This window comes from Antechinus flavipes, chromosome 4, assembly GCF_016432865.1.
Source record: "Antechinus flavipes isolate AdamAnt ecotype Samford, QLD, Australia chromosome 4, AdamAnt_v2, whole genome shotgun sequence".
Classification (NCBI taxonomy): Eukaryota; Metazoa; Chordata; class Mammalia; order Dasyuromorphia; family Dasyuridae; genus Antechinus; species Antechinus flavipes.
The window spans coordinates 424,213,544-424,235,948 of record NC_067401.1 but is presented as its reverse complement, the minus strand read 5'-3'; the positions used below and the strand labels follow the sequence as shown (position 1 = coordinate 424,235,948).

The window sequence follows — 22,405 nt, the reverse complement described above, 5'->3', positions numbered from 1 at the left end:
AATGGAGGCAAACAGAGTTAAGTGATTTGCTCAGGGTCACACAGCTAGTAAGTATCTCAGCCTGGATTAGAATACAAGTCTTCCTGACTTAAGGTCCAGCATTCTATCCACTGTGCCAAAATAAATCCAAAATATATAGTAGGAATATACACTAGTACATTATTAGTGAATCAGTTCGGTTATTTTGGAAAGCAGTTTTGAATCTACTCAAAGATCTTGTTACTAGACAAATAGTCCAAAAAGATCAGTCAGGCTGTCAATCAGCCTGTACTACAGCCACACAAAGAGGTGGTCATATCCTTGATCTTGCCATCACTCACAAGTGTTTCACATTATATTCATGAACTCTGAAATTCCTTTATCTGATCATGATCTATTAGCATTCTATTTCTCCTTCTATCTTATCTCTCCAAATTCTGTTCTTCATCCTTCCCATGATCTCCAAACCTTCCAGCCCTAAATTTTTCCCCTTCACTAGTTACTCTTTCTTCACTTTCCCATCTTGACTCATAGGTGAAGCAACTAATGCAATTGTCCTCTTCTCTCAAATCCCATGACACTTTATCTTTTTGAAGATCTTGCTCTTCCAAACTTCAACTTTGTATTGCCACCCAATGCCTTTGCTCCTCATCATGGGCAGAAAACTATACTTAGTGTAATCACTATAACATTATGTTACATAATCTCATTTGGACCCTCACTGTGGCGAGACAAACCTACCTATAGATTTCCCTTCCTATTCACCACAGTGCCTTTTCCAGACATTTTCAATCTTCCTCAAACTTACATGTCCCCCTTCCCTCACCCTCTCAACTAAGAATCTTGCCTCATATTTCAATGGAAAATTTTGAAGCCATTGTCTGAAAGTTCTTTTTTCTCCCCCTTCTTCATCTCACACCATTCAGATGCTTTCTGCCACTATATTCTCTATCCCTGTTTCACAGGAAGTCTTTCTCCTTGTCAAGACTAATTAACCCTTTTATGTGGATAAGTGATCCCCTTCCATCTTATCTTCTCCTGTAGTGAATGCCTTCTATCTATCTTCACTCTCGTGGATAACCTTCAGAAGGCTGTGTTGCTTCCTTTGCAATCACTCTTAAGTCTTTGAAACCTGACTTCTGACCTATTGTTCATCTGAAACTGCTCAGTCCCAAGTTACTAATGATGTCTTAATTGCAGATTCTAATGGCTTTTTCTCAGTTCCAACCCTTCTTGATCTGTCTATAGTCTTTAACACTGTTAATCACTCACTTCTTCATGAATGCTCTCCTCTCTGAGTTTCTATGAGACTGATCCCTCTTTCTCTTCCTATCATACTACTTCTTTTCTATAACTTTTCTGGACCCTTTCCTCTTTACTACTTTCCCTTAGTGATGTGGTCAGCTCAATGTTTTTGATTATCATCTATATAAAAATCACTCTCGGATTTATTTCCCCAGCCTTACTCAGTCTCTCATCTCTAACTACTATTAGATATTTTGATCTAGAGGTCCAATAGACATATTAAACTCAAAACTGAAAAACTCAAAAATTAAAACACACTCTGTTTTTCCCTAGACACCCTTTCTAACTACATTCCCTATTACTGTTCAGGGGACTATCTTACTACCCACCTCCCAACTTGCTATTAAGATATCATCTTTGACTTCTCACACATTCTCTCATGTGCTTTATCCTACCAGTTGTTATTAAGATATTATTCTTGACTCACATTCTCTTGTGTGTTATATCTTATCAGTTGTTCTAGCCTTTTAAAACCTCTCATATACTTCCTCCCTTTTTCCTCTAACACTATAACTAACCTGTTATAAGTTCTCATCAGTTTATACCTGGATCATTGAAACTGGCTGCTTCTTTGCCACCTATCTCAAATCTTTCCCCACTCCAATCAATTCTTCATTTATTATCGTTAATCTTCATAAAGTACAGGTAATCTTGTAATTCAAGGAATGACGTTGAAGACAGCAGATGCTATCAACTAAAATAATTAAATAAGGATGAGAGCAAGAACATATAAGCTGTGCTGATTGGCCCAGCTACTTGTTGACCTGAAACAGAATAAAGGTGTGATCATTTACTGGGTCCTTTATCTCAAATGTGACAGATACCCTGTTAACACTTGTCAAACTGAATGACTATTGGTCACTTCTAGTGATTTATACAAGATGTTGCCAGAAGAAAACAAGAAAATATGACTATAGGTGTTGGTCAGAAAACTAGAGATAATGCAAGAAAAGGTAGTATTATGTTGGAGGGGATGTGGGAAAACAGGGACACTGATACATTGTTGGTGGAATTATGAACATTTCTAGCCATTCTGGAGAGCAATCTGGAATTATGTTCAAAAAGTTATCAAACTGTGCATACCCTTTGACCCAGCAGTGTTTCTACTGGGCTTATACCCCAAAGAGATACTAAAGAAGGGAAAGGGACCTGTATGTGCCAAAATGTTTGTGGCAGCTCTGTTTGTAGTGGCTAGAATCTGGAAAATGAATGGATGCCCATCAATTGGAGAATGGTTGAATAAATTGTGGTATGTGAATGTTATGGAATATTATTGTTCTGTAAGAAATGACCAGCAAGATGAATACAGAGAGGACTGGCGAGATTTACATGAACATGCTAAGTGAAATGAGCAGAACCAGGAGATGATTATATACCTCAACAACGATACTGTTTGAGGATGTATTCTGATGGAAGTGGATCTCTTCGATAAAGAGATCTAATTCAGTTTCAATTGATCAAGGATGGACAGAAGCAGCTACACCCAAAGAAAGAACACTGGGAAATGAATATAAACTGCTTGCATTTTTGTTTTTCTTCCCGGGTTATTTATATCTTCTGAATCCAATTCTCCCTGTGCAACAAGAGAACTGTCCAGTACTGCACACATATATTGTATCTAGGATATACTGTAACCTATTTAACATGTAAAGGACTGCTTGCCATCGGGGGGAGGGGGTGAGGGAGGAAGAGGAAAAATCGGAACAGAAGTGAGTTCAAGGGATAATGTTGTAAAAAATTACCCTGGCATGGGTTCTGTCAATAAAAAGTTATTTTAAAATAAAATTAAAAAAAAAAAGAAAAGGTAGTATTTCCATCCTTGCTGCCCACTGAAGGCAAGGCACAAGAGAAGAAATTAACAAGATTGGGGAAACAAAAGTAAGATATTATTTAAGAATGTGATTGAGATCTCTGGACTATAGGTTAATATATTGATAGGAATGATGTGCTCTTGGACAGGGATGATAAAAATGTATTAGCATAAGCATAATAATGTGATTAAGTTTACAAAAATTATTTTCTATTCTTACTATAATCTTATGATTTAAATACTATTATCCCATAAATCTAAAAAGGAAACATGAAGAAAACTCCACCAATTTAGATACCATAGAGAGAAGCTAAAATGTAGTAAAAAGAATTCCTATACAGCTATCCAAAAATTTCATAGGAGAAAAAGCCAAGAAAGGGCAGTAACAAAATCAAGTCCTCTGATGTCGATCTACAAATTCACACTTTAAGATATATAAAAAAGATGAATAAGCAATACTATTTCAGGGACATAATTTTGACCAGAAAGATTTAAGACTTAGTGGAATCAGATTCAGTGATAGAATATATCTAGAATATATAAGATTATATATTATTACTAAATAGAGAAGCTGAAATTTAGTATATTACCAAAAACCCAGTTATATAAATATATAGGAAGGATTTTAGAGAACATTTGAATTAAGGTCAAACAGGGGTTGAGATCAAAAGTATTATTGATATCAGAATATTCTATAGAGTCCCTGGCTAAAAAGAATTCTTCAAAGATTTGGGGAAACATAGAATAATACAGATATGGATATAGATAGATAGATACATGTGTGTGTGTATACACATACATATATACATGTGCATACACATATACATATATATGCATGTGTGTATACATAGATATGTGTATGTTAGTGCTGAGTGATTTCAAATATTCAAATATCTTCTCTTATGAACTCTTTCATTCTCTCAATCTTTTCCTCTCTTCTTCTTGCCTCCCTTGTTCTGTCTCAACCTTAATCTGTTTCTCTGTCTCTCAAAAGCAGAGCAGACACTAATTTCTTGACTTAACCTAATGATAATTTCAACTTTCAAGAGATGTAAACACCAAAAAGAAGAAACTCTATTTTGCAAATGCTTCTTACAAACAATGAGTTGGTTTCTGGAGTGAAAATGATGGCAACTTCAGGTCATGTGATTAACACAATGAGGGACTAAACATTTGCTCCAGTCTCCACTATCATTCTCTTCCCTATGCCATCTGCTCAAAGAGAACCAATTATGCCCCAAAGGTAGAACAATTACAAATGTTTCCACATGTTAAAAATCCAAGAGGCCAGACCGGGTGCCAGCTTTATAAATTAACAGTGGAAAAGACTAATCCCTCACACATTCCCTCAGCCTTGCCTTCACCTGACAGCCTCCATGTCTGACAGAGTATGCAGCCTCATGTTCTGGTACCCACTCAGCCATTTCCCAGCAGTCTGTGCCAACATACCTGCTCCTGCTCCTTCCCCATCATCCTGTGATAATAAGCAGCAAACTTCAACTCTTGCCTAGACTTGTGAAGGAAAGGAAGAAACGGAAGGGAAGAGCACAGCTCTGACTGGCATTGGTGATCAGTGGATGGAAGCAACGTACCTGAGAGGCACTAAAACATGGAGTGAGAAAATCTTACCATATTGGAAAATTAAGCCAAACCAATAATATAAAATTTCATATGGATTAATAGATTTGCACTTGGGTTTACAATATCAACTTCAGAAATACTGGGAAAGGCATAGTCAGACAGTAGTTTGAAAAAGATATAACAGTTTTAGTGATATGATATTGCAGCAAATGAGTTCACTAAATCTAGAGTAATTAACCAAAATATCAGGATGATTTGGGCATCCCTGACATCCTTATTAGCAGAAAGTTCCTCTGTATCTAATATAGAGTTAAACTTCTTTTGCCATGTAATCTTTTCATTTATTCTTATTCATTTCCCCAGTTGAAATGGCTTCACTGAGCATTCCTTGTAGAAAGGAGATTTATACTGGAGGCAGTAATTTGCCCCTTTAGTTTTTGTCCCTTTGAAAAGAAAGGTTCCTTGTTCTTTTAATCTTATTTTCCATAAAACCTGTGAATCATCTTGGTTCCTATCACCTGAGTCTTCCTGTGTTGTCCATGTCTCTTTTTAGTCAAAGTCCGTAGCTGAAGAGAATATTCTCATAAGAATTTAACCAATGCAGAGTATAAAAGACTATTATACATAAGAATGCAGAGTACATAAGGTTTATCTTATGGATTTACTTACTTTTGGACAAATTCTCCATTTTTACATCTCATAATTCCTCCTGAAGGTTTTTTCTCCTTATTTAACCTCAGCACATCTCTGTTTTTAATTTTTTCTTTCATATTTGAGAAGACAATATTCTAAATTTGGCTTTGGAAGAGGTTTAGGTGGAATCAAAAAATAGGAAGGCACCATATTGGTTTATTCCATTTAATTTTTTAAAAAGGATTTAGAGTTATTTTGTGGTTTAAAAAATCTGCAACTACTTGTTTTGCAATGAAGTTTTGTTTTGTGGTGCATGCAATTTTTCTTTTATATTTTTTCTTAAAATTAAAGCCAGTAATATGTGGGGGAAGAGTGAAAGATGTCCACAGCCTCTAAGCTTTCCTGGAAGCAAAGACATATCTCAATGTTAAAGTGAATGAGTCTTGATGCTCTAAATTATTGTTCCCTGAAACAGCTTTCTTCTCAAAAACTTCTTTATAATATGCATTTTTAAATGGTGGAATTGTTTTAAAACTCCTGTGGGTTTTATTGGAAAGATTTACTTAATCTTCATTATAGTGGACTCCATTATTTGGAGTACTATGTTAAAAAGATGGAACTTTCTGGAAAAGAGCCTTGTAGTTTTCAGTGGTCAGAGTATTAAGTTGCAAAGTAGTGAAAAGTCAAATCTCAAACAATGTTTATTAATGTCTTCTATTTTCATTATATTCTTTGTAGTATATGTAGCACAATTCTTAATGCTTATAGAGCACTTTACTTTTTTGGAAATAAGTATTTTTAAAATTGGCTCTCCTATGAGACCTGAATATGATACATAGAAGGTACGATTATCTCCTCTCCTCGATTTACATATAAGGTTCAGGGATGTTAGATCCGTTGCCCAGTGTTGTCCTGCTAGTCAGGAGCAAAGCCATGTCTTGAACTGAGGGCTTCTGATTGTACAACCAATTTCCTTTTCATTATGCTACAAAAGTTCATGATTCATCCAGCCCAGGAATATCTCCACTAGAAACACCCAGGTAAATTATGTCATCTCAGAGATTCAGGATGTTCACCCTCATCACTCCAATGTCACTACCATTCTCTAAAAGCCCAATTTGATATCATGGAAAGATTGCCAGACATAGAAAAAAAGACCTGAACTCAAATTCCTATTCTACTACTTGCTTTAATTCATTAGTTTTTAATAAATGTCTACTCTATATGCACACATTCCAGGTCTCAGTTTCCCCATTTTGAGAATAAACTAGAATGTCTCTATAGTTCTTACAATACTAAATCCCATTTTCTTAAGAATTTAAATTTTTTGAAGCTGTTAATATTTTCAACTTTTGTAACCACTAGATATGATAAATTCCACAAACTTATACATGGTATTTTAAAAAAATTTATGTGTTCGAAATTGACTTTCTAAATCTTTAAGATTTTATTCAATGATTTTGAGTCTCTAGCATACTCTTCATAAAATCCCTATCAAGCACTATTCCTTTCCCTAACCCATCACCTAATTTTTTTACTTTCAGCAGATGTCCTCACCGATACTTACTGAGAAAAACTACCCAAAGTGAATTTCTTTAAATCTCTTCCTCTATACGCAATCCCTCAGCATTTTCATCCCTTTTCCCTTTCTTTCCAGCTCTGAAGGAAAACAGTCACTTTGTAGTTATAGTTAAACCCTATGTATCTTTGATCTCATATTCTCAATTACCCCTTCTCTTTCATGTATCTTTAATATTTTCCTTTACAGTAGGGTTAAAAGTCTTGTGCCAATTTGACCATTCCTTCTCTTTATCTTTTACTTGCTTCTTAAATTTGAACATAATCCTCAAATTGCTATATTAGGCATTCTTTACTTCTCTTTATTCTTTTTCTTAATCATCTGTACTATTCTCATTTCTTTGATTATAACCCCTATGGAAAGGATCTGCACATTTTTATATCCATTGCTAACTTCTAAGATTCCAGTTCCACATTTCCAACTTTCTATGTGATATCTCAATCTGGTTATCCACTGGTAACTTAAATTCATGATATTTAAAACAACTCATCATTCCCCTTATGCCTGTGTTTCCTAACATTTTATTAATTGCTCAGCAATTCATAATCTCCTTAACTGTTCCTTTTCTTCAGCCCATGCAATAATTTTCCACTTATTATTCTTCATACCTCTTTTGTACAACCTTCTCCCCTTTCCCACTGGAAACATTCAAAATTATCTGTTCTTTTGCTTCTCACCTCCACCACTAGTCAAAATGATATATAATATGCCATATGTGAATGTTCCATATTTTTATATTAATTGTTTTTTCTTCTTTACTTTAAATATTCTTGTTGATGATAACATTTTTGAATCTTTATAAGTCTTAGTGTCACAAACTTAGAGATTACTTTGTTTAATAGCTAGAATAGTGTCCCTGACACTACACCCTCAAATCTTGCTTTCAACTTTTCATGAATTAATGTCTCACCCACCCTGCTTGCTTATTGTGGACTCCTGTCCTACCTTCATTCTTGCTTAAGCTATTATCCAGTTTATAATTTAAAACCATTTTTGGCAGCTGGTACTAATGGTCATAATTATAAAATCTGTTTTCAAAAAAATGCCACAATCCCTCCTTCATTTTAAAATTCTGGATTGCCATGGCAGTGTTATTCAGCATGAAAGTACTAATTGTTCTTTTTAGAAGAGAACCCAGTTTGTATCATTTGTAGAAATGTTATATTCTTCAGATGCATTCAATATTTTTGCAGATAAAACAACAACTCCCAACTGGTAGTTTCTTTACTTTTTAAGTTTTCATATTTGGTTGAGGTTTTTTTCAGCATGTTTTGTCAATAGGCTCTCTGCATGCTCCATGAACTTTTATTCTCCTTAAAAATATATAGAAAAATTATCTCATTGCCTAAAATGGAGAGACTCCAGAGCAATTGCTTAAAGGTAATAGCACATGTTCTAAGACATGCTATATAACAGGATTGTCTTCTACAATGGGGAACCTTATGAAAATGTCAACCCCGGTTCTTCCAAGAGCAAGAAATGCTCTCCTTTCACATTACCTCTTACTTTTTTCATCTAAGTTTTTAATCAACACAATTTGTCTGTATTGTTTTTTTCATCCTTTCCTTGTATAGACTGCTGTCCATAGAGTATGCATTATATGTCAACATAATGAAACTTTAAAATGAATTGAGGTTTTCAAATGAGAAGTTTCATATGAACACCAAGTATTTTCCATGCTTAGTCAATTTTTTAAACTAAAGTAGGAAGGATTTTTTTTTCCTAAAATGATATAACTGTTCAGGAGGGGAATTAATAATTCTTTTATACTTTTTAGCATGCTAAAAATGAATAGTTTAAGCAGATCCATGCTATTGTTTCCTTTAACTAAAAAGATAAGTTATTGAATGTGATTATGGCTCTGTCCCCTTCTTTTTTGCCAATTTCTTTTTTATTTCAGGCTATAGTCTTTCATTCCTTTGAGGATGAATGAAGTTCAAACTACAAAAAAGTGTTTTCTTTTTAATGGCATTGTCCTAATGGCTAATTTGTCTGTTTTCAGTTATGTCCAAGTAGATGCCAGTACCCTCGGCAATTTGGTTGGGCCTCTTATATTTAACAAAGCAGACTCTGTTAAAGGGAGACCAGCAGATTTACAGGGTACCTGACACCTGATATGTATCAGGGCAATATGATTTAGTAGAAAGACTTTTGGATTTGCAATCAGAAGAAATCTGGTTATGATAATTATTAGTTGTCAATTATCCTTCCTAAACTTCAGTTTTATCATTTCTAAAATGGGAATGATAAAACTTATAGTTAATTGCCATATGTCGAAGATGAAAGTATTCTAATTTTTTTCTCTTTTTTAACATTTTAATTTATTGTTTACTTATTTAATATTCTTTTCTTTTTTAATTTTGATGTGCAAATTCTCTTCCTTTCTCTCACTACCTCTCACTCTTACTGAGAAGGTATGAAATATGATATCAATTATACATGTGAAATCATGTAAGTCATATTTCTATATTAACCACACATTCCTAAGAAAAGCAAAAAATAGAGAAAATTATCCTTCAATTTCCACTCAGGATTCATCATTTTGTGGATATTACTTAAGTTCTGCAAATTTCAGAGGATTGCTTAAATATCAATTATTATTGTACTGATATGATTACTTATTAATCTTGAATCTCCAGCTGCCTACAGAACATTTTCATTTGGTCATTGTTCCTCTTTAAGGCCTTCTGGCTTTGCTTTCTGAAGATGAGGTATTGTCAGTCTTCTTGTCACTCCAGATTAAAAGCTCAATCATTCTAGATCTTCCTTCTCTCTTTCCCACTCCTTTATCCAACCAGCCAGTCTTATTGTTTCAGTTTTTGAATTCATGCCATTCTTTGCATGTCTAGTTTAGATCTTCACCACCTCATACCTGGGTTATATGCTATAAGAGATTTTCAAATGATCCCTATGCTTTTAGTATCTATCTTGCTAGAACTATCTATTGCATGGTGGAGCTTGATGCTAACAAAAGGAAATCGAAATTGTAGATATGTGTGCAGTGGATAGAATGTCAAGTTTGGAGTCAGGAAGATCTGAGTTCAAATCTGATCTCAACACTACTTACAAGCACTGTGGCCCTACGCAAGTAACTTAATTTTGTTTTCCTTGATGTCCTCATCTATAAAATGAACTAGGGAAGGAAAAGGCAAAGCATTGCAGTATTTTTGCTAAGAAAATCTCAAATGGGAGTATAAGGAATCAGATGTGACTGAAATGACTGAACAACAAACTATAGAACTATAGACGAAAATCCCAGTGGGCCACATATTGAGTTAGAAATCCATACGTGTGTATGTAATTCTTTTTTATTATTATACATCAACACATTATAATCAGGTAGGATCTTAACAATTCAAGATTAGTGTGAGCCCTCAGGCCATCTGTTTTTGATGCTTTTAGTGTAACCAAAAGACTAACTATCATAAAATGCTACTTCTATCACATTATTCCTTAAGATCAAAAACCTGAAATGATCTATAATTCTTCCTTATCTCAAAAGATCTATAATTACATAGGTATGAATACTTTATCAATCAATATCATGAACTATGAGCATTATTCAAGAACTTCATTTTAAAATAATACTTGTTTTTTTAATTTGTGAATCAACAGTAGAGATATTATAAACCCAAAAGAAAGACTGGTATTACTTTGGAAAATATTTTCTCTCCTTAATATTTTCTTTTACCAGAAATAATAAGAAAAAGGATTTTCTCTCTTATTTCACTCACTATTTTTACATCCTGCAGAAATCAAATTATATCAAATGATTTTTCTGGAAGTAGAAATAAAGATGGAAAGCATAATTGATAGAAAGTAATTACTCATATTTCCAAGATCCTGAAAGTTTTTAGTATTTTATTTTTCCTTTGAGATTTTTCTGACTTTTAACCGCATTTAAGCATTTTACTTCAAGAATAAAAAACTAATAAATATGAACATGTTCTAATTGTTTTTTAGATAAATCCAAATAACTAGTAATCATTTTTTCTATTGTTTGAATAAAAACTGATTTTGAAGAGCTTTCCAAGTTTCTTTTATTTTATTTGTGAAATAAAAGCAAGATTATTTTAGAATTTCAATTCAAATGATCAATTCATAATCTCATGGTGGGCAAGAATTTCAGGAACCTCCTATTCTAACACATATCCCAAAAGGAATGTCCACTATAATATACCCAACAGGTATTTTTTAGCCTCTGGTTGAAGACTTTTAATAAGAGTGAAACCACCATCTCCTGAGGCAGCATGTGTTACTCTTGGCTAGCTCTAATCATAGGATGACACTTTTGATGTCAAGCCCAAATAGATTCCTTTGTGAACTTCTACCTATTGCTTCTAGTTGTACTAAATTGATCTGATTGCATTATTGTTCAATCCATATCTCTCCATCACTTTCACATTCAAAGTATGAGATGACTTTATCAAATGTTTTGATGAGATAAAAGTCAATTACATCCATAGCATTTTATTGATCTACTAGTTTACTAACTGTAACTAATAACTAGTCTAGTAACTATAACAAAAATAAGAATTCAGGTTCTGGCATGGCCCATTTTTGAGGAAAGTATGCTGACCTTTCTTGGTCATTCTTGTGTCTTCTAGATGTTTACTAACCATCTCTTCAATGATTCAACTTAAAATTTTTGCCAAGCTGATTGGTTTGTGATTTATAGACTTTGTTTTCCTTACTTTACAGGGTTACATTTGTACTTTGCCAGTCCTGAAGCATCTGTCCTATTGTCCTCTAGCTATTCAATATCATTGACAATGGCCTAACAAACATATCTTCCAGTTCTTTCCATACTCACAAATATGTGCCATGTGGCTTTAAATTCATAAGAATAACTAGATACTCTGTGATCAGTTTCTTACTCATTATGTGCATTAACTCTCTATTCCCACTTTTTGTTCTGACATTTCCAGGATAAAGATTTTTCTACTTGGAGAAAAACAGAACCAAAATAACAGCTTATTTAGACCACACTACGGAGTAGTGGTCCTGTCCCTTCTATGAATCTTCTCTTTCCCCCAACGCAGCTTTTTAAAAGTCCCCTGCCTTTTGTGCTTCTTTTCAGAATGCTTCATTGTCCCTTAACAACCATGAAGAGATGAATGAGTGGAGTGATGAGCCTTGATTACCTTCATTTTCTCTTCCAGAACCAGCCTACATTGGAATAGAGATTCTGTTACTTGGTTCTGCACTAAATGCACACTTTTCATATTGAAATGAAATGAAAATCACTGCAAAATTATTTCTACTTTTCATGCTTAAGATGATTTTTCAGCATCATTTTTGCTTTGCTTATGAATATTTTATGGCTCACCTGTAAGCATTTTGTTGATATCCTCATGATCAATTATTCTTAATAACTTAACAGAGCCATCCAATTGTCTTTTCTTAGTCTCAACAACTCCATAACCTATTATTCCCTTTCTTTCTGCACCAACTTCATATTTCACTAATTTTCCCACACATACCAATTCATTTTACCAATTTATTTTTACAATCTAATTTGTTTTACTTAACTTTTCTTACTTTATCTTATCAAATATCTTCTTGCTTTCCTTCTTGAATCTTTTTCTTCTAATCTTTGCTTTAATTCTTCTCAATTCTATATCTCAGACATTGTCTTACAGGAGCCAAAGTTGCTCTCTTGGAAATTTTCTATTTTGCCTCTCAGAAGCTTCTTGTTTGAGCTTTAAAAGTCTAAGCTCCTTTAACTCACCTACATAGTTTCCTTCTAATTATTCACTTTGAATCTTTTTTTTTCTCTTACTCCTTCCATAATCTTTTCCTATAGAAATCAGAAGTAGACTGGAAATATTTAAAATCCATGTAAAAGAACCCAATAGGATGCTGAATTTTAGTTGTAGTTTAATTTTATAAAAGCAGATATATTTTAGCAAATGTAGTCTACATTATATAAAGATGAAATAGAGGTAGTGTTCACTCTCTTTCTTGAACTAATGAGTGAAAAAAAAATCAGTTGACAAACATTTAGTAAATGCTTTAGGGAGGGAACATAGTGCAGTCTAAGGGAAGGTTAGACTTGGAATATTTCTTGACTTTGAATTCTAATTCTGACACTAGTGTAACCATGGACAAGTTACTTTTATCAATAATTGTCACTTCTCTCATCTGCAAAATGGTGATGATAATAATGTGTATGTCACCTAATTCAGAAGATTGTTGTGAAGATAGTGCTTTGTAAATCTCAAAATGCCTGGGTGGTAAGAGAGTTGCTATATAGCAATGGAGTCAAGCAGAAAGATAACATGAACCCATTCCTCCCTCTCTGACTTTCAAGTTCTGGAATCTTTTTGAAAATTTATATTTTGAATAAAAGAGGGTTTGTTTGATTGCGTTTGGGGGTGGGGACGATTGGAGAAAGAATATTAAGCTATTTAATATAGGTTAGCAAAGAATCACAGACTACTTGTGAAATTAGGTGAATCGTAGTATTTTGTTTGAAATTATTCATTCAGGAGTAGGTTAGGGATAAAGATAATGTCAGCATTGAGTTTATCCAAGTAGATCTGGGCAATTGGAACTATAGCTCTGTGTCTCAGAAAATCAAGTCTAAAATATAGTCTTGGAATCCTCTAGAGATCAGAGAGACTAAGCTGTGCCTTCTTGCTGAGGGGATTGAGACAAAGATAATCATCAGCCTTTTCAGTCCTCTCCTACCATCCAATTCTTTGTCATTGGAATAGAAAAAGAGAGTACGGTAGAGAAAGTATTACTTAATATTGTTCTGTTTGAGTAAGCCATGAGAATATTTACCTAGTAAGTAAGCATGATAAAAAGTAAGAAATACAAGAGTTTTCTGATCATAAGTTAGAAGAAAATTGAATTGTGGAAATCACCATCTGTGACTTTCTGTGAGCAGCCTGGATGAGGAGGAGCATTTTGTGTTACTGGCTGAGAGGATCTTTATGAGCTCTCCAGTTCAGGGGAGAAAGTTTCTAATATCAATACTTCTGTCATCTCACCATGTCTTCTCACTGGCTATGGAAGGCATATTTGCATGAGTCACCAAAGACAGTATATTAACTGAACTTTATAATTGAGATAGAGTGAGAAGTTTAAAAGGCTGTAGCCTTCCTCTGCAAAGAAATTCATTAATCATGCCCACAGATAGTAGTTGAGGTTAAACAGCTAGTTGAGAGAGCTATTGCCTTCCTCGGAAAAGAATGACTAACTAGAACACCCGTGGTAATCATTATACATTATGAGATACTTAATGTTACATAGATAGATAACTGAAGACAAAATAGAACTAAGATATTATGGAACAAAGACTTGTAGGGAAAAGAGGAGATGCAGTAAGTGGTGGGAAGAATAGTTGCCTGGTCCCAGTAATTCCTAGCAAGGATCAGAAATAGGATGCCATTTCCAGAAGACATAAAGTCTATTTTGGTAAAAGAAGATATTGGCAGCCCTGCTAGATAGACGTGTTAGTTTTTTTCTGTCACGGTTTCCTGGTCACATGTGTTCCTTGCATATGTGCTTTCCCCATAGGTGCCCTGATGGAGGAATATACTGAAGTGGAAAGATACTTATTGCAGGAGACACAACCTGCAGTAGGCTACGCAGTACCCCAGGTGTGAGACTAGGAGGAGAGAAATTAGACCTGCAATTTCAGTGGCATGTGAGGAATACAACACATAAACAGTTAAATATATACATGAATTTTTTTTGAGAAGGGAGAGACATTCAATTATGGAAAGCAGGAAAAATGCTTTCCCTACAGAGTGGTATTCTAAGTCGGAGCTTGAAGAAAGCCAGGAATTTAAAGAAGCAAAGAATAGGAGGAATGGTATTCCAGTCATAGAGGATAGCCCGAGAAAAAAGCATGAAGGTAGAAAATGGAATATTAAATTGGAGAAACAGCAAAGAGATCGATTTGACTGCAACATGAAAAAGAACAGTGTGATATTTCTGAAAATGTAGCATCAGATTATAGTAGATTTATATATCAAACTAAAAAGTTGTTTTTATGCTATAGGCAATAGGTGAACAAGATGGGCAAAAGTCTTTCTCAAGCTAGACTTTAGGAAGATTATTCTGGAAGTTGTCTGTAAAATAATGGAAAAGAAGGAATATTGGAAAGCTAAGAGTCCAGCTGGAAAGTTATTTCAATAGTTTAGGTGAGAGTTGATGATAACCTGAATTTGAAGAATTAACTGAAAGTTCAACATCTTTGGTGGATCTTTAAAAACACTTTTGGGGATACACTTCACTGATGCAGACTCCAACTTCTCTATGCTTCCTTGTCTTATGTGATTCTTGTCCCATTCTGGCTTTAATACCCATTGATCTCTTTGATGTGGGCCTCCTTCCAATGATTTATCTCACAACCCATCCATGACCCTCTGAAGTTTATGCAGCTTATGTCCATATGCTCCAGGAAATCCTTCACAGAGGTCCACATGCCTGCTAGTGGCCTTCCTCCATAGACATCGTATAAATTCAACAGACCACATGGCTGTGCAGTAGCCATTCTTCATTCTTGCCACAAGACAGACTTGCTATCTTTTCCAATCATACATCTATGATGGGATCCTTTATCCACCTTCCCTGACTTAATTAATTCTTCATTAGTAATGTAGCCTATTTATACTTATTGTGAGCATCTCCATTGTACTTGGGTGATTTTATACTTTTTTTCAGAGCATATGGCATTCCATAAATTGTCATATAGCATCACTGGAAGGATATTGTTTTCTTAAAAGTTAGTCTTTTTTGGGGGGTGGAGTCATTTAAAGCCCTGTGAAATTTCCTAAAGGCAATCCTTATCACTTTCTTCTGTTTTTTTTGTATCTAATTTATTACCTATATACAGGTTAAGATATAAGTACTAGTATAAAATCAATCATATAGGTTAACTCTTCAACCATTTGAATCAATATTTAAACATTAACACAATCTATAAATAATACTTTTTATCCATCTAGTTTTTCCCAAGTTTTTGAATAATTTTGAATTCCATTTAGGAAACTCTCCAGAGCCTTTAAGAAATGAGCCAAAGGAATAAGTAACCTACAAACAGACTACGTCCATGTTCCCACTTCCATGAAGTCCCCCATTGATTTGGATGCCACACAAGGAGATTTTCCACAACAATGGCAAGCGTATTTGACAACCATATGTTTCCCTGTAATTCATTACTTAATGTTAATAATCAAAAGTCATATTTTTCCTCTTCTTCCTACTTCTTCTCAAACACATACAAAATTTTTGTCTTCATAAATTAAAAAAAATTCTTTATAACAAATATTCAGTTAAGCAAAAAATTGCCACATTGGAGTCTGAAAATAAGTATCTTCTTCTACAACTTGAGTTCTTTATCTCCTATGTCAGGTGTAGATATCGGGCTTCATAGCAAATCATTGCATAGATCAGAATTCTTGAATTTTTCAAAGCTTTTTTGTCTTTATATGTTATGGCCATTACTATATAAATAGAACTACTGGTTTTGCTCGAGTCTGCATCAGTTAATGTAACTCTTCCCCATCTCTTACATCATTTCTTACATTGCAAAAATGTTTTATTACATTTGTATGAAAGCTAACGTTTACAGAGTGCTTTAAGATCTGCAAAACACTGTTTCATGTGCTACCTCGTAATTTGTTGATCCATTCTTTAATTGATGAACACCTTAGTTTCCAATTCTTTGTCACTACAAAAGAATTGCCATAAGTATTTGTGTGCATATTTGTCTTGGGAACAAACCTAATAATGGTAGCATTCAGTGTGGATGAATGATAAAGGATAAGTTGAGTGACATAGTTTCCAATCATTTTCCAGAAAGATTGGACCAATAATTTATAGTTCCATTAACAGTGGCTTAGTATACCTTTTTATCCTTCATATTCATCCTAACACTTATTTCCCTTTTTGTCAACTTTGTCCACTTCATAGATGTGGAATGGAACCTTAGAAATGCTTTAATTTTTCTTTTCTCTAGTTATTGAGATTCTGATATTTTTGAAAGTGTGGTTATTGATTATATAAATTTCTCCCTCTGGAAAAAATGTTTACTTATATATTTTGACCATTTTAGCTATGGAAAAGTACTCTTGTTCCCATACAACTGAATCAGTACATTATATATCTTGATTTGTCAGTTGTTGATATATGGTCAATCGACAAATACTTAGTCATCAAGAACCTGCTATATGTAAGTGTTGTGCTGGGCACTGGAAATATGAAGAAGATTTTTATTAGGGAAAATTATATGTTCAAATAACAATTATAATAGCCAACATTTATATAGCGTAAGTACTTACAAATATTATTTCCATTTATCCTTTTAATATCCCTGGGAAGCAGGTACTAATAACAACATTTTACAAGAAAACTGAGACAAAAAGGTTAATGACTTGGTCAAGGTCACACAATTGGTAAGTGTTTAAGACCAGATTTGAATAACAATTATAATAGCCAACATTTATATAGCGTAAGTACTTACAAATATTATTTCCATTTATCCTTTTAATATCCCTGGGAAGCAGGTACTAATAACAACATTTTACAAGAAAACTGAGACAAAAAGGTTAATGACTTGGTCAAGGTCACACAATTGGTAAGTGTTTAAGACCAGATTTGAACTCAGTTCTTTCTGACTTTCTAGAAGCATATATATTTATGCAATATAAACATAAGGCAATGGAGGGTAGGAGGAGCTAATGGCTGGGGATATCAGAAAAGACCTCCAAATGAAGGTGGCATTAGAACTGAACTTCAAGGGAAAAGGGAGAATCCTAAGACATGCATTCCAGACATATGTGAGGTTCAGCAGAAAATGAAAGATAGTGTTTTATGTGCAGCAAAAAGGCCAGCAAGGATGGACCACAAAGCTAGAAGTAAGAAAGAAAGTAATATGTAAGAAAGTTAAAAGGTAGTTGTGAACGGCTTTAAAAGTGAAAAAAGAGAATTCTGTATTAGACCCTAAAGGCAAAGAGGAGCTATTTTAGAAAAATCATTTGAATGGGGAAAACTTGAGGCAGGAAGACTAATTAGGAGGCCATTGTGGTAAAAATAAGATGTTGTGGGCCTGAACTAGAGATGGCTCTCTAAGTAATCAGAAGAGGAATTTAAAAAAAAAATTTTTTTAATTTCGATTACCAAAGGAATTTGATTAACAATATCTTTCCCTCATTCTCCTACAGGAATGTATATAAGGACTATCGCTTTCTCGAATTGGCATGTGACTCCCAAGAAGATGTAGATAGCTGGAAGGCATCTCTACTAAGAGCTGGTGTCTATCCTGACAAATCTTTAGTAAGTTGAATATGACTGATTTTGTTAAATATATTTAAGTAAATATTCCATTTAGCTGATGGAATATATCTTTCTCAATATCTTTATTGTCTAACAAAGCCTTATGTTATTTATACTTAACATAGATGTTCACTTTTGGATTGCTTGTTTTGCAATTTAATCTTTAAACTTGCTGAATAAATTCACTTTACCATAGTATTAAACAAGAGAAAACTTTTTTAATTCATACTCTTTTACCTTGTAAACTGTACATGCTTATACTTGCTGCATATTGTATATAAGGCACAGATGCAAATAGGGCTACAACCCTAGAAAGAATTAATGACATATTGATTTTACATATCATTTAATATAACAAGTGATTTTACATAATTTTAACGTAAAATCATAACTTATATGCAGTTTGGTGACATCTGCTTTGACTATTTAGATGTAGATACATACAAGTGCATAAACTGAAGTTGCTATTTCTGTTGATTCAACCACTGTCCTCTCACTTACCAGGTTTAAAATCTCAGCATCAGCTTTGATTACCCTCTCCCTTATCCTCCACACTGAATTTAACAAATTCTCTTCATCCTACCTCTTCATGATCTCTCACTTCTTGCTACTTATCTCCACTCACATTGCCACAATTCATGTTAAGACCTTCATTGTGTCTTTCCTGGGCATTTATAATAGCCACCTACTTGATTACCTTTCTTCTCTCTTTCCCCATCAATATGCTATAGATCTGCAAAAATAATCTTTCTTAGCCATTCCTTCTGAAAAAAAAAAAAACCCTCCACTTTTGTCCTATTGGGATAAAATATAAATACCTCAGCTGGGCATTTAAAACTGTTTACATTCTGATCTTGACCTATTTCACAATTGCTTTCATTCACTCTGCTTACCCATTGAACTACACTATTATCTGTTCCTCTGCTTATACATCTCCTTTCTCCATTCATTGGCTCCAGGCTGTCTCTGCATGCTTAGAATGTTTTCTGCTGTCATCGCCACCTTTCAAAATCTTTAAGACTCAAGTCACGGGCCACTTTCACCATGTATCTTTCCCTGATCCTCTCAAGTGAAAATGCTTTCTTTTTCATATATATATATATATATATATATATATATATATATATATATATATATATATATATATATATATATATATATATATATATATATATATATATATATATATATATATGAAATATATATATATTTATTTTTTTTTTTTTGCTGAGGCAGTTGGGGTTAAGTGACTTGCCCAGTGTTAAGTGTCTGAAGTTAGATTTGAACTCAAGGCCTACTGACTTCAGGGTTGATGCTCTGTTCATAGCCCCACCTAGCTGCCCTGCTCCTTAAATATTCTTAAAGCATTTTGCCTAAATTTCTTCTTTGCCTTTATCACTGTTTACCCTGCAGCCAATCAACATGTATTGATAGTTATGATCTACTAATCATATTAATGGTATATTTCCCATATCCTGTCTCTCACAAAAAATTTAAAGCCCTTGAGGGCAGGGAGTGTTTAGCATTATAAGTGCTTAACAAAATACTTAATGCATAATATATTCAAATTTGCTAAGTTGAAGTTTAAATTTAGAATGCTAAATTAAATATATCATAATTAGATTTGGGAGAACTATATTGTTTCTAAGTGCTTCTGATTTGCTTTGTGTCCTTCCAATTGGTTTCTCACTTTCTCAGTGACCAAGTTATTTGTTTACCAGGTAAACAGGTAGTTTCTCACTATATAAGAAAACTGTGAGTTTGACTTTGAATGAAGTAAAATATTCTTTTTTTCTTTACCTTCTTAATAAAATAATGACAGATTTAAAACATAGTCCATATTTAAAAAAAAAAAAAAGGCTTGCACTGCTAGGTAGAAATATGACATTTTAATAAACATTCAAAGTAAAAAAAAATATATGTCATTTTTGTTAGGGATACTGACATAATGAAAGCCTGCATTTTAATAATTTTAGTTCTAATTGAATAAAATTAAAAACTTTCACATTCACACAGGTAATATTTTTTCTCAGAACATATGAATGAGAATATATAAGCACAACATATAAATATATGCTTGGCTAAGTGTCTGTGGCACAAAAATGAAAAGAATTGTCTGACATAGTCCTGTTAGATTAGAAAGATGTTTTTGAAATGAAACATAAATTTCATTATCTGCCTATGAAGTATCCATTCCTGTTTAACAATTTTCTTTCCTAGAAAGAAAACAATTTTCTTTCCTAGATTCATTGGCATTTTTAACAAGTGACAAAATTTTGCACAATACATTGAATAAAGAATGTCAAAGAAATTAGAGAAAATCCTAAAGATGATGTCAAAACTAAGCATGAATAGATGAAATTTCACAAATGGGGCAATTAATAGTACAGTGATTTCTGTCGTTTGCTTGCTCTTCTCTATCACTTCTGGAGGTGGTATAGTAGAAAGAACTCTGAGCACAGAGTCCAAATCCTGAACTTGGAGCCTAGTGCTTTCATAGCTGAGTGACCACAACCATGTTGTTTCAGCCCTAGGAATCTCAGTTTTTACACCTGAAAAATCGAAACAATGATGCCTTTACTACCAACATCAAAAGGTTATGGTGAGAAAAAGCTATGTAAATATGAAGCTATGTAGATGTGTTTTAATTATCTGTCACAGAAACTCATCATTCAATTGAAATTGCTTTTTTAAAAGTTACTAATGCTTTGTTATTTTTTTTAATCTAATGGTTTTCCTCTCCTCAATTCTCATTCTTCTTGAACTCTTAGTAGCCTTTTATGCTATTATCACCTTTTCTCTTTGATGTTCTCTTTTCTCTAAGTTTTTGACACAATTCTCTCCCCTAGTTCTCCTCTTCCCTATTTAATCATTTCTCCTCTATCTCTTTTATTGGATCTTCATCTATGTCATGATTTTTATGGGTATGACCCAAGATACTAATTCTCTCTCTCTCTCTCTCTCTCTCTCTCTCTCTCTCTCTCTCTCTCTCTCTCTCTCTCTCTCTCTTTCTCTCCCTTCCCCCTCTCTCTTTTTCTTTCTCCTCTTCCTCCTTTTATCTCTTCTCTCCCCCTTTCTCTCTCTCCCCATTCATCTTTATTTATCTGTCTGTCCATACATCCATTTGTCTCTATCTATATCTATCTATCTATCTACCTCTATCTCTCCATCTATCTATATCTATTTGTCTATCAACCATTTTCATCTCTGTCTCTCTCTCTCTGTTTTTCTCTATCTCATTTCACTTAGTAAACTCATCAACTCTAGGCAGACGTTTCTTAGAACTGCTTACCCAGTTTGATATCTATCTTTTTTATGATAGCTTTTTCTTTTTCCAAATACACACAAAGATAGCTTTCAAAATTCACCTTTGTAAAACATTGCTCCAAAGTTTTCTCCCTCCCTTCCTCCTTCCCCCTCCCCTAGACAGTAAGCAATCCAATATAGGTTAAATATGTGCAATTCTTCTAAACATATTTCTATATTTGTCATATTGTACAAGAAAAATCATATCAAAAGGGGAAAAAAGTAAACACAACAAACAATAACAACCACAACAAAGGTGAAATTACTGTGCTTTGATTCACATTTGGTATCCATAGTTCTCTTGGGATGCAGATGACACTTTCCATTACGAGTCTATGGGAATTGCCTTGAATCACTGCACCATTGAAAAGAGCCAAGTCCAACACAATTAGACATCTCTCTTGACTTCTAATCTCCCATCTTCAACTATTTATTAGATATCTTGTACTGGGTGTCCCCTAAATATCTAAAACTCAGTATGTCCAAAATTGAACTTCTTGTCTTCTCCTCTTCCTAAGTTTCCTTTAACCACCAAGTTTCCTATAAATGACATCTTCCTGCCATTGAGGCTTTCAACTTAGGCATCATATTTGATTTCTGACTCTCTCATTTGCTCCATATCTAGTCAGTCATCTGATCCTTTTGTTTCTACCTCTTTAATATCTCTTGCGTATAACCTTCTTCTTTCTCATGATATTGCAACCACCCTAGATCAGGGTTTCTTCACCTTGTGTGTAGACTATTGTAATACCCTGCTAACTATTCTCCTTGCCTCAAGTCTCTCTTTGTTCCCAAGAACTTGCTGTTCCTTGCATCTCCCAAATCTGAGAATTTTAATTGATTCCCTTCCATGCCTGCAACACTAGCATCTGTCAAGTTTTAGTTAAAGTTTCACTTTCTACAAGAAGTCTTTCTCAGTT

The 22,405-nt window shown here is 33.9% G+C and overlaps 1 protein-coding gene across 3 annotated transcripts in view; it reads left to right on the top strand.

Moving 5' to 3' along the window:
- DNM3 (dynamin 3) overlaps nucleotides 1-22,405 on the top strand; it is a 581,691-nt gene that overhangs the window by 428,118 nt on the left and 131,168 nt on the right. For all 3 annotated transcript variants that reach the window (XM_051998949.1, XM_051998948.1, XM_051998947.1), the window contains one exon: nucleotides 18,068-18,179. In XM_051998949.1, coding sequence (XP_051854909.1) covers nucleotides 18,068-18,179 — 112 coding nt within the window. The remainder of the gene's footprint in view (nucleotides 1-18,067; nucleotides 18,180-22,405) is intronic.